Source organism: Mercenaria mercenaria, chromosome 13 (assembly GCF_021730395.1).
Source record: "Mercenaria mercenaria strain notata chromosome 13, MADL_Memer_1, whole genome shotgun sequence".
Taxonomy (NCBI): domain Eukaryota; kingdom Metazoa; phylum Mollusca; class Bivalvia; order Venerida; family Veneridae; genus Mercenaria; species Mercenaria mercenaria.
The window spans coordinates 78,662,348-78,675,182 of record NC_069373.1 but is presented as its reverse complement, the minus strand read 5'-3'; the positions used below and the strand labels follow the sequence as shown (position 1 = coordinate 78,675,182).

The window sequence follows — 12,835 nt, the reverse complement described above, 5'->3', positions numbered from 1 at the left end:
TGAAACAATGTTGGAATATTATATAGCATGTGAAGTTGTGCACCTGAGTTTTTTTTTTATTTCACTCTGCAAGACCAGAGTTATGGCCAAAAATTTTCATTAAGAGCATAAAAAATGACCCATGTTTCTCCAAATTAGTTTCCTAGACTAATAAAACATAAGAGAATTGTGATATGCATGTGAAGTTGTGCTACTGGTGTTGAACAGTTCTCTTTGGAATCCACTCGGCAAGACCAGGGTTATGTTCCTTGACTTAGTGAAAAATACACAGAAAGTGCTTAAATGTTTGTTTTGCATATATCTTCAATATTTCACCTAGAATCATGAAACTGTGGATTGTACATTGATAGGAAGAGGGGGCACCTGTGTCCTATGGACTCACATCTAGTTTCTCATGAACCGCTTGATAGATGTCTGTCAAATTTGGTCAGAAGCATCCTTGCATGAGCCGTTTTAAAAAGATTCAATAAGTTCTGCTTAACTGAACTGCCGGAGCTTAAAATAGAAAAAGCATTGACTTCGTTAGACTCATTCTTGTACCGACAACTTTGTTTGTTCTGATAGGTCTTGAGAAATAAATAATAGAAGAAAACATATTTCATACAGTAGCTTTAGCATCGATTGATGTATTGAAAGTAAAACTTGGCATATAGGTACCGTCATCCTACGAATATAAGACGCACATTTTTCACCGAGATTCTGGTCTCAAAGGACCGATGCGTCCTATATATGGGGAAAGAAAAAGACCAAACATTTCCCCCCTACTCAAAAATTAAGAAAATTGATCTTTGTTTACACCGCATACCTTTATATTGAAGAGAACTCAAGGGGAGTAAATACCAATGACTCAGGCATAGCTAATAGCTGGTATCGGGACCCGGCGTCGTAAATTACTTTTGTATAAAATGTAAAATTTAGAGCTCATGTAAAATCTTAAGATAAATAAATAAATGCTGTTTTTCATTAAAATATATTTAACAATGCATTTCTGTAACTGATCATTAAGTTTTAACAAGACCTGTGTAAAACTTTCCTGGCGTGTTTTCACACATTTTGCATTAAAATACTTGAAACTCCAAACCAGGTAGCCCGAAAATCAATTATCTAGTCTTCAAACATAATTTTGATAGTTGTCTATAATCCTCTTGTTCATCGAGAAATTCACGCCCGAGGCATTACTTATCTTACACCTACTGTCACAATCTGCAAACAATTAATCGTTTAATCATACCTGGAGGCAATTGTAAAGATTTTAGACTGATCCAATATGATCATAGTCACTGATCCGTAATGTTCAAAACAAAAATGCAAACCAGTCTTAAAATTACATTATTTCACCGCCACGTGCCAAAGTGTACTTTCGTTTTCACTGGCGTCAGTATTCATTGAGTGATCAGAGGATGCGGCAGTTTAGTTCTTACACAGAGTTTATGCTTTTCAATTTAAATACTTGCACAACATGCAAAAATATCGACAATGATTTAGCAAAAACCAGCGAGTTCGTAGTAACTATAGCGAATTTCGGACAAACATAAATTCGAATAAGTGATAAGTGGGTATAAGCATTTTTCCAGAATTCTGCTGATATTTTTTCACTGTGTCCTATACACGAGTGCGACCTATATTTGGCCGATTACGGTACTTTTTTCAGGAGAATCCAAAGTCAACATAACTTAGTCAATCCGCATAATTTTAAAGTCTTTGTTAGTGCAGTGTCTAAGGCGTTGGTCTATTGTGCCATTTTGAAAGCTTTAGGAAGGAAGCAGACCATGCAGTAAAAAGGAGCCATTTGTATGCCTAGGGTCATGGTCAAGGTCACTGTAACTAAAAAATGTAATTATTTTTTCACTGAGATATTCAAAAAGGTTGTTTCCAGTATATAACTTTAACAAGTATTGACATACTGTCACATGAAGTGAAGAACTAGTTTTGGATTGTTATTAAGGGTGACTGTTACTAAAAATAGAAAAATGGTTTCCACTGAATATGAAATATCAAGATGGAACTTTGTATGTAGGTAGCTTAATAGAAAAGAAAAAGTTGGTTGATTGTTTTTAGCTCGTCTGATTTTTTGAAAAAAAATTATGAGTTACTGTCATCACTTGATGACCAAAAAGTGTGAAATAGTTTATAAAACATTTCTCAAAAACCAAAAGTTAATGCCTTGGGATTCATAGGGAATAACACATTTTTTTCCCACGAAATAGATACATTTTCAAGATTAAAAAAAAAAATCTACATTACTTTTTAGTGGCCTTTATTAATTTGATACTTCAGTTAGGTTCTTACCATGTGGAATTAGGAAGAAATTAAATAAGATGCTTGTTACAGAATCAATGTATAAAACCATACATGCCATATTTTCAGATGGTCCATAAGGGAGATTTGCCTCAACAGGGCTTTTTTTAAGGGAGATTTGGGTAAAAATAAGGGAGACTTTTATTTGCTCATTTTTATGCGCTAATTAGCCGTTTTCATGAAAAAATCATCAAGTTTTCTATATTGAATTGATGAGTGTAGCCAACAGTTGTGTACAGAATGCATGATTATTACTTACAGCACTTTACTTAATCCAAGGAAATTCAGAATTCCATGAAAGGTTGAACCAGGAAATTGTTTTTGCTTTATAAATGTGTTGATGCTTCTGCATCTGGAGAGAGTGATCTTTTTGACATTTTTAAGCATACAATACTCAAAAGATTGCGGAGATATCATGTCAAAATAGTCTTTTAAGGGCAGTCATTTCTTTTCAGAAATGTAGTTGTTAAAACAAAAATGAAAGTCGTTAAATTCTTTTGCTGGATTGCACATATTTAGATTAAAACTACATGTATTTAAACTGGGATTTCTTCTCCTGTTAATTATTGCAACATGACAACATCACAAAGGAATGGCAGTCAATTCTTCGGGCAGTATGAATTGCAATTTATTTCATAAAATTCACTTATCCGAATTCATGTTTGTCCGAAATTCTGTGTAGTCTGACATTAACTCGCCAATATTTGTTAAATTGTGGTTGGTTTTTTTTTTGCATGCTGTGCAAGTATTTAATTTGAGAAGCATAAACTCGGTGTTAGCACAACCTGTCTCATCTTCTGATGGCCCGATAAATATTGAGGTCAGCGAAAATGAAAGTACACTTTGACAGGTGGTGGTAAAATGACGTAATTTTAAGACTGGTTTACATATTGTTTTGCAAACTACGGATCAGCGACTTTGATGTTATTGAATCAGTCTAAAATCTCGCATGCACATGTTACAATTGCCTACGAGTAAGATTATTGTTTGCAGATGGTGACAGTAGATGGTAATTAAGATAATTAATGCCTCAGGCGTGTATCTCTCAATAAACAAGCTAGGGATTATAGACAACTATCAGAATTATGTTTGAAGAGTATTTCCGGGCTACTCGATGTTGAATTTCAAGTATTTTCTAAAGGTCTACATTGGGTTCGAGATATGATTTTTCGACAGAGGACATTTTTTCTGAATTTATTTTTTACGGGAGGTTTTCATGTCGCGGCGGGAGACTGGGAGATATACTGAAAATACGGGAAAATATGGCATGTATGTATAAAACACTAGTAGTAGTTTGACAGTATTAAAATTCAGAAATTAGAATTCCGGTGAAGCTTGAGTACATATTTCCCCAGATGGACCCATCAGCTGGAGCAACATGTGCAATCCACACCTCATCTCCAGCATTTAGTTTTGTTACCACGGTAACAGAACCTTGGTCAAAATAACCTCCTTGCTCACCATCACCAGACAAACTGGCTAGTCTGGCACCATTTTTCAATACACCAGCATAAAATCTAGTATCATGATCTGTTGCTTTGGTAACAGAAAAGAGGTAAAATCCAGGTTTTGGAGCTATGAAGAGTCCATGTTGATTATGGTATCCACCTCCTTCATTCAGTAGAATGGTATCAAATCTAATGTTGTCTTATCCTCCAAGATGTTTAATTAAATGTGGACTAATCACTGCATGGAAAGCCACTGTGTTTGTAGTTGCCCTTTGATTAGAATTGCTAGAAGACATGTTTCCTGCAACAAAGATTATTATTTAACAGTGTAAACATTTTGTTGTTGTTGGGAATTTAAGATTTTGAGAACTGAATGAAAAGGAGTCAAATTCATTTGAGCTGTTTGTGATTGTTTGAGTGTAGGGCAGTTATCCATTGTACAGCAGTTTAATATCCATTGTATAGCAGTTATCCATTAAGCCTTCAGTTAGATCCCAAACTATTATAGATAGCTTCTTGTGATCTTTGTTTCTGAAACAAACATTGATTAAAATCTAGTAGAACAATATCCAGAAAATACTAGTCTTGTTTAAACTTATTAAGGCTCTTAAATTTTAATATCTTTCTTTAACGTTTAAAATTTACATTCTCAAAAATGGTGAAAGTAAAAGAACAGAAAAATGCTACAAAGATAGACAGGAGTGTACCTGCATATCTGGCTTTCAGTTGTTTTTAGATCACCTGTCACAAAGTGACAAGGTGAGCTTTTGTGATCGCGCAGCGTCCGTCGTCCGTCCGTCAGTCCGTGCGTGCGTGCGTAAACTTTTGCTTGTGACCACTTTAGACGTCACATTTTTCATGGGATCTTTATGAAAAATGGTCAGAATGTTCCCCTTGATGATATCTAGGTCAAGTTCGAAACTGGGTCACGTTCGGTCAAAAACTAGGTCAGTAGGTCTAAAAATAGAAAAACCTTGTGACCTCTCTAGAGGCCATATATTTCATAAGATCTTCATGAAAATTGGTCAGAATGTTCACCTTGATGATATCTAGGTCAAGTTCGAAAGTGGGTCACGTGCCTCAAAAACTAGGTCAGTAGGTCAAATAATAAAAAAACCTTGTGACCTCTCTAGAGGCCATATTTTTCATGGGATCTGTATGAAAATTGGTCTGAATGTTCATCTTGATGATATCTAGGTCAAGTTCGAAAGTGGGTCACATGCGGTCAAAAACTAGGTCAGTAGGTCTAAAAATAGAAAAATCTTGTGACCTCTCTAGAGGCCATACTTATGAATGGATCTTCATAAAAATTGGTCAGAATGTTCACCTTGATGATATCTAGGTCAAGTTCGAAACAGGGTCACATGCGGTCAAAAACTAGATCAGTAGGTCTAAAAATAGAAAAACCTTATGACCTCTCTAGAGGCCATATATTTCATGAGATCTTCATGAAAGTTGGTCAGAATGTTCATCTTGATGATATCTAGGTCAAGTTCGAAAGTGGGTCACATGCCATCAAAAACTAGGTCAGTAGGTCAAATAATAGAAAAACCTTGTGACCTCTTTAGAGGCCATATTTTTCATGGGATCTATATGAAAGTTGGTCTGAATGTTTATCTTGATGATATCTAGGTCAAGTTCGAAAGTGGGTCACGTGCCATCAAAAACTAGGTCAGTAGGTCAAATAATAGAAAAACCATGTGACCTCTCTAGAGGCCATATTTTTCATGGGATCTGTATGAAAGTTGGTCTGAATGTTCATCTTGATGATATCTAGGTCAAGTTCGAAACAGGGTCATGTGCTGTCAAAAACTAGGTCAGTAGGTCTAAAAATAGAAAAACCTTGTGACCTCTCTAGAGGCATACTTGTGAATGGATCTCCATAAAAATTGGTCAGAATGTTCATCTTGATGATATCTAGGTCAAGTTCGAAAGTGGGTCACGTGCCATCAAAAAGTAGGTCAGTAGGTCAAATAATAAAAAATCCTTGTGACCTCTCTAGAGGCCATACTTTTTATGGAATCTGTATGAAAGTTGGTCTGAATGTTCATCTTGATGATATCTAGGTCAGGTTTGAAACTGGGTCAACTGTGGTCAAAAACTAGGCCAGTAGGTCTAAAATTAGAAAAATCTTTTGACCTCTCTAGAGGCCATATTTTTCAATGGATCTTCATGAAAATTGATCTAAATATTTACCTTGATGATATCTAGGTCAGTTTCGAAACTGGGTCACATGCGGTCAAAAACTAGGCCAGTAGGTATAAAAATAGAAAAACCTTGTGACCTCTCTAGAGGCCATATTTTTCATGAGATCTTCATGAAAATTAGTGAGAATGTTCACCTTGATGATATTTAGATAAAGTTCAAAACAGGGTCACGTACCTTCGAAAACTAGGTCAGTAGGTCAAATAATAGAAAAACCTTGTGACCTCTCTAGAGACCTTATTTTTCAATGGATCTTCATGAAAATTGGTCAGAATTTTATCTTGATAATATCTAGGTCAAGTTCAAAACTGGGTCACATGAGCTCAAAAACTAGGTCACTATGTCAAATAATAGAAAAAAACGATGTCATACTCAAAACTGGGTCATGTGGGAAGAGGTGAGCGATTCAGGACCATCATGGTCCTCTTGTTGTCCATGTGACTGCACGTTTCCCCCATCTGCTCTTTTAACAGGGTCTAATGGAGTGCCATTAAATCCATTTGTCTCAAACATGTCTGCAGTTGCTGATGGCGGTAACTGTTCATCTTTCACGGTTTCACGGTCATTGCTTGAGGTGTCAACATATGGTGGTAGCTTGAGGCTGTCGGCATCTGTATTTCCTTCAGCATTGACTTGTTTTATGGTGTCTTGGAAGTTGTGTTTGCAGTTAGCAATGATTCTGTTAATATTTTCAATTGTTGCGCCCATGGTTTGTGCTGCAGAGTCTAGTATTTCAGCCTTGTGTCTAGTATTATCAGCTTCTAATCTTTGATGTGCTAGATCTTTTTGTAGCAATGCAGTAATATTCTCTTGTCTTGCTAACTTTGTGGATGTTTCAGCAAGTTGTTTCAGGAGGTTTTCGTTAGAAGTGGATAGGTGCCAAATTGTCATTGGAAACTTTAGCTTGTTGCTCCAGATGATCAATTCTGGCCAGCTGTTCCATGTCTGAAATGAGATACTATAACAGAGCAACCAGTGTCAAGTTCTGTGAATATCATTTTATTTTATAATTTTGGCAAAAACAGCTATTTCCTGGGTTCTTAAATTTGTGGATGTCAAAGTTAAAAGATAGAATATATAAGATTTTTCTGTGTCTATTAGCTAAGATTAAACATTGTGGACTGGCACAACCACAAAACCTAAAAAAAATTGTCCTCAATGAAGGTTAATGATTTGTCTGTATATAACCATTTATAAGAAACTCTCCAGGGAGTGGATCTAGATTTTTTTTTTCCTTTAATAGTTTAACTTTATCAGCTTGACCTTCGCTTCATGTTTCTTGGATTTAGATGTATTATGCCCCTTTCTTGGTGGCATATGTCAGGGATTTTTTTCGGCCGTTCTTATAGCCGTTATTTGGCTGTATTCCCAATGCCAAAAAGTATATTTTTTTCCCAAAATGAGTGCATAAATTCCCAATCTACATTCTGAAAAAAAAATTCATCAAAATTGCACAAAAATTGACCAAATTATGGACAATTTTGTAATGGAAGTATGTTAAAGATGTTGTAAAATGTGAAACAAGTGTATGAGAAATGTCTTTAAACACATCCTTACTTTATCCTATGGGACGAAATATTTCCCAATTTGGAACATTTACACATAAAAATTCCCAATTTTGGGGGTATAGGCTATGTTCCCAAATTAATTAGAAAAAAGCCTGTATGTGCTGTATACAGATTAGTTAAAGGAAGAGACAGGATTACATTTATAAAATAGAACAATGCTTTATTTGTATAGATACGTTTTAAAACTAAAGTCAAGAAATCCCTAACACAGTGCATCAATAAAATGGCATCCATTTCAAAAGCGAAGAGAACAATATATGAATATAGTGGAAACTTTAAAAATCTTTTTGTGTGAATCTGCATGCTGGTCTGATTTTTAAAATAATTTCACACAAATTGCCCTTGTGTGACCCTCTACCAACAATGTCAATTTATTCCAAATCATTTTAAAACATCGCCGCCACTTTCCCTGTATGTATACAGTGGCAACTTTAAAAATCTTCCTGTGTGAAAGTGTTGACCCGCTTTTAAATAATTTCACAAAAATGGTCCGTTTGTGACTTACCAAGATTTTTCAAATTATTACGACTCGTCAAAAAACATGGCCTCTAGAGTGTTTGGTCACTTTTCACTGTATGTATTAGTAGAGACTTAGAAAATCTGCTTGTATGAAACTTTGAAATAATTTCACATAAATTGTTCTTGGGTGACTTTCTACAATGATTGTTCAGATTATTCTGATTCATCAAAAACATGGCGACTGGAGGAGTGGTCATTTTTATGCCCCCGAAGGGAGGCATATTAGTTTTCAACTGTCTGTCCATCCGTTCGTTCGTCACAACGTTAACTTTTTGCATGAAGGCACTTTACTCACGAACCACTGCACCCAGGACCTTCAAACTTCACATGCTGATAGTACTTATTGAGTATACCACCCCTACTACTTTGGGCTCACCAGGTCAAAGGTCAAGGTCTCAGGGGCCAACGTTAACTTTTTGCATGAAAGCCTTTTACTCACAAACCGCTGCACCCAGGACCTTCAAACTTCACATGCTGATAGTACTTATTGAGTACACCACCCCTACTGACTTTGGGGTCACCAGGTTAAAGGTCAAGGTCACAGGGGCCAACGTTAACTTTTTGCATGAAGGCACTTTACTCGCAAACCACTGCACCCAGGACCTTCAAACTTCACGTGCTGATAGTACTTATTGAGTACACCTACCTTACTGACTTTGGGGTCACCAAGTCAAAGGTCAAGGTCACAGGGGCCAACGTTAACTTTTTGCATGAAGGCACTTTACTCGCGAACCACTGCACCCAGGACCTTCAAACTTCACGTGCTGATAGTACTTATTGAGTACACCACCCCTACTGACTTTGGGGTCACCAGGTCAAAGGTCAAGGTCACAGGGGCCAACGTTAACTTTTTGTATGAAGGCACTTTACGCGCGAACCACTTCACCGAGGACCTTCAAACTTCACATGCTGATAGTACTTATTGAGTACACCACCCCTATTGACTTTGGGGTCACCAGGTCAAAGGTCAAGGTCACCAGGTCAAAGGTCAAGGTGCTGCGAGGGCATTTGTCACCATTAGTGACAGCTCTTGTTCCATATAATTAGGTCAAAGGTCAAGGTGCTGCGAGGGCATTTGTCACCATTAGTGACAGCTCTTGTTTCATATAATTAGACTGTGTGTCTCACTAATGCAGTTTGAATAAGTATCTCCAGAGTTATGTACTTGAAGTAGTCAAATTGAGAAAGTTGACAACTTGTTTGCTCAATAAGAAAAGTCTTTTATAATATAAGTCAAAAGCAATTTGCTTTGACATGCATATATTGTTACAGTTTGGCTCTTTTTGTCTCTTTAAGTGCAATAAAATGATAGTTAATGTAGGCTGGATAAAGGTACTAGATAAAATACCGGTATTTGAACTTTTCAGTTTCAGTACACATATTGACTCCTAGAAGTTGCCTATAAATCAGGGCACTAGACAACTTTTGGGGACAGGTACCCATACCCTCAGGAAGGGGAATTTTTCGCCATTTTAAGACGAAAAGGGGAAGTTTAAGCCATGTATATGTAACTACTTTTCACACTTATTAATACTGTTTTCAATCATTCCTAACTGATGTGACTATATTGCAACAGTAATCTTCCTTAGAGGCACTATATAATATTAAAAGAAAGAGTTCATATCTATTTGTGTCAAACAACCTATCATCAGGGGAATTTTCTTCTGAGAAAGGGGAAAAAAACATATTATTTTAGGAGGGGAATGGTACCCATATTCGGCCCCACAAATGGCCAAACGAGTGCCCTGTAAATAGAGGTTTATGTGAAAGAATTAGAAAAAACAAATGAGAAAGAGTTATTTTGATACCTCTTTTTTCCAGAGCCTCTATTCTGTATATAAGTGTTCTCAGATCAGCATGTCCGAGACATGAAGGCACTAATACCACCAGAAATATAATAGTATAGCAGCTAACAGATGTCATCTGAACAAAATGTTGTGCTACAGTGAAATAAGTTTACTACTTCAAAGATAACTATCTGAAGGGTCATAGCATTGAAGATAGCATTGTATAAGACTCAGTGCCTTAGCCTCAAAAACATTGTTGAACGTGGCCAGAAGGGGTGCAGCAGATGTATTTGCAAGCCTTTATTAGTCCCCTACTGGTTGAAAACCAGTTTCGGGGACTATAGGAATGCGCTTTTCCGTCATTCCGTCCGTCCGTCCGTCCGTCCGCAATTTCATGTTCGGTCCATAACTCTGTCATCCATGAAGGGATTTTAATATTACTTGGCACAAATGTTCCCCATGATGAGACGACGTGTCATGCGCAAAACCCGGACCCCTAGCTCAAAGGTCAAGGTCACAATTTGAAGTCAAAGGTCAACAGGGCTTTTTTCCTGTCCGGTCCATAACTCTCCCATCCATGAAGGGATTTTAATATTACTTGGCATAAATGTTCCCCATGATGAGACGACGTGTCATGCGCAAAACCCGGACCCCTAGCTCAAAGGTCAAGGTCACAGTTGGAGGTCAAAGGTCAACAGGGCTTTTTTCCTGTCCGGTCCATAACTCTCCCATCCATGAAGAGATTTTAATATTACTTGGCACAAATGTTCCCCATGAGAAGACGACGTGTCATGCGCAAAACCTAGACACCTAGCTTAAAGGTCAAGGTCACAATTTGAGGTCAAAGGTCAACAAGGCTTTTTTCCTGTCCGGTCCATAACTCTCCCATCTATGAAGGGATTTTAATATTACTTGGCACAAATGTACCTCATAATAAGACGATGTGTCATGCACAACTTTCAAACCCCCAGCTCAAAGGTCAAGGTCACACTTAGCAGTCAAATGTTAACATAGCATGAACAGGGTCTGTTTCGTGTCGGTCCATAACTCTGACATTCATTAAGGAATTTTAATATCACTTAGCACAAGTGTTCCCCATGATGAGATGACGTGTCGTGCGCAAATCCCAGACCCCTAGCTCAAAGGTCAAGGTCACAATTGGGGGTCAAAGGTCAATAAGGTTTTTTCCCTGTCCGATCCAGAACTCTGTCATCCATCAAGGGATTACAATATTACTTGGCATAAATGTTTCCCATGATGAGACGACGTGTCATGCGCAACACCCAGTACCCTAGCTTAAAGGTCAAGGTCACACTTTGAGATCAAAGGTCAAGAGGATTTTTTTCCTGTCCGGTCTATAACTTTGTCATGCAAAGCAGGATTTAGATATCAGTTGGCACAAATATTCCCCTGGATGAGACAACATGTCATGTGCAAGAACCAGGTCCCTAGGTCTAAGGTCAAGGTCATATTTAGAGGTCAAAGGTCAAATTCAAGAATGACTTTGTACGGAACATTTCTTCTTCATGCATGGAGGGATTTTGATGTAACTTGGACCAAATGTTCACCACCATGAGGCACCCTTGTTTTTAGAATTACGTCCCTTTGTTGTTACTATAAATAGATTTTATTGTAACTTTTTTAGCTCATCTGATTTTTTGAAAAAAAAATGATGAGTTATTGTCATCACTTGAGCGGTTGTCGGCGTCGGCGTCGGCGTCTGCGTCGGCGTTGCCTGGTTAAGTTTTATGTTTAGGTCAGCTTTTCTCCTAAACTATCAAAGCTATTGCTTTGAAACTTGGAATACTTGTTCACCATCATAAGCTGACCCTGTATAGCAAGAAACATAACTCCATCTTGCTTTTTGCAAGATTTATGGCCCCTTTTGTACTTAGAAAATATCAGATTTCTTGGTTAAGTTTTATGTTTAGGTCAGCTTTTCTCCTAAACTATCAAAGCTTTTGCTTTTAAACTTGGAATACTTGTTCACCATCATAAGCAGACCCTGTACATCAAGAAACATAACTCCATCTTGCTTTTTGCAAGAATTATTGCCCCTTTTGGACTTAGAAAATCAGTTTTCTTGGTTAAGTTTTATGTTTAGGTCAGCTTTTATCCTAAACTATCAAAGCTATTCCTTTAAAACTTGCAACACTTGTTCACCATCATAAGCTGACCCTGTACAGCAAGAAACATAACTCCATCCTGCTTTTTGCAAGATTTATGGCCCCTTTTGGACTTAGAAAATATCAGATTTCTTGGTTAAGTTTTATGTTTAGGTCAACTTTTTCTCTTAAACTATCAAAGCTATTGCTTTAAAACTTGCAACAGTTTTTCACCATCATAAGTGGACACTGTACATCAAGAAACATAACTCTATCCTGCTTTTTGCAAGAGTTATGGCCCTTTTTAGACTTAGAAAATCATGGGTAGGACAATATTTCTATTATACAAAAAAAAATCAGATGAGCGTCAGCACCCGCAAGGCGGTGCTCTTGTTATTACTGGCGGTAGAGAAAAATCGAGACCACTTTTCTGTGGTACAGCATGCATGTTACATCCAATTTTTAGGTGTATTTTGACCTATCTCTACCTGGTAAAGAGTTTCTTGTGGACTTATATTATATAGATTTTTTTTTTTTTTTTTTTTTTTTTTTTAAAGATTAATTTCCCTTTGTTGTTACTATAAATAACTTACATGATAACATTTTTATAATCAGCCAAAAAAATTCAATATGAAAACAACTATAGGTTTTTATATATATAAATTTTAATCCAAGTGTTTTGTTATAGCATATTGTATATATAGTACAATATTGTTTATACAACATTGACAGATATCAGTTCATTATGTTATACTGCAGTAGAGAAAATTAGGTGCCTTCCAGTCGGGGACTTTGTATTGCATGGCAATACTTCATTCACTTGTTTGGTGAAGTTTGCAGTTCCGACGCTATTGTAATGTTTTGTGTCATTTTCTCAATGCTTTCTTGTCATTTTCCAAGCTAGT

General features: G+C 36.9%; 2 protein-coding genes across 2 annotated transcripts in view; one reads left to right on the top strand and one right to left on the bottom strand.

The window, feature by feature from the left end:
* LOC128548063 (ADP-ribosylarginine hydrolase Tri1-like) overlaps window positions 1–12,835 on the top strand; it is a 58,184-nt gene that overhangs the window by 26,346 nt on the left and 19,003 nt on the right. The window lies entirely within an intron of this gene.
* On the bottom strand, window positions 6,234–9,974 carry LOC123528618 (uncharacterized). Its single transcript, XM_053522419.1, has 2 exons — window positions 9,847–9,974; window positions 6,234–6,896 (listed from the first exon to the last, which is right to left on the bottom strand). The coding sequence occupies exon 2, from the start codon at window positions 6,840–6,842 to the stop codon at window positions 6,324–6,326; it is 519 nt and encodes a 172-aa protein (XP_053378394.1). The 5' UTR covers window positions 6,843–6,896; window positions 9,847–9,974; the 3' UTR covers window positions 6,234–6,323.

What these genes read in the sequence shown, in the direction of transcription:
- LOC123528618 (XM_053522419.1), bottom strand. Translation starts at nt 6,842, where the DNA reads ATGACAATTTGGCACCTATCCACTTCTAACGAAAACCTCCTGAAACAA.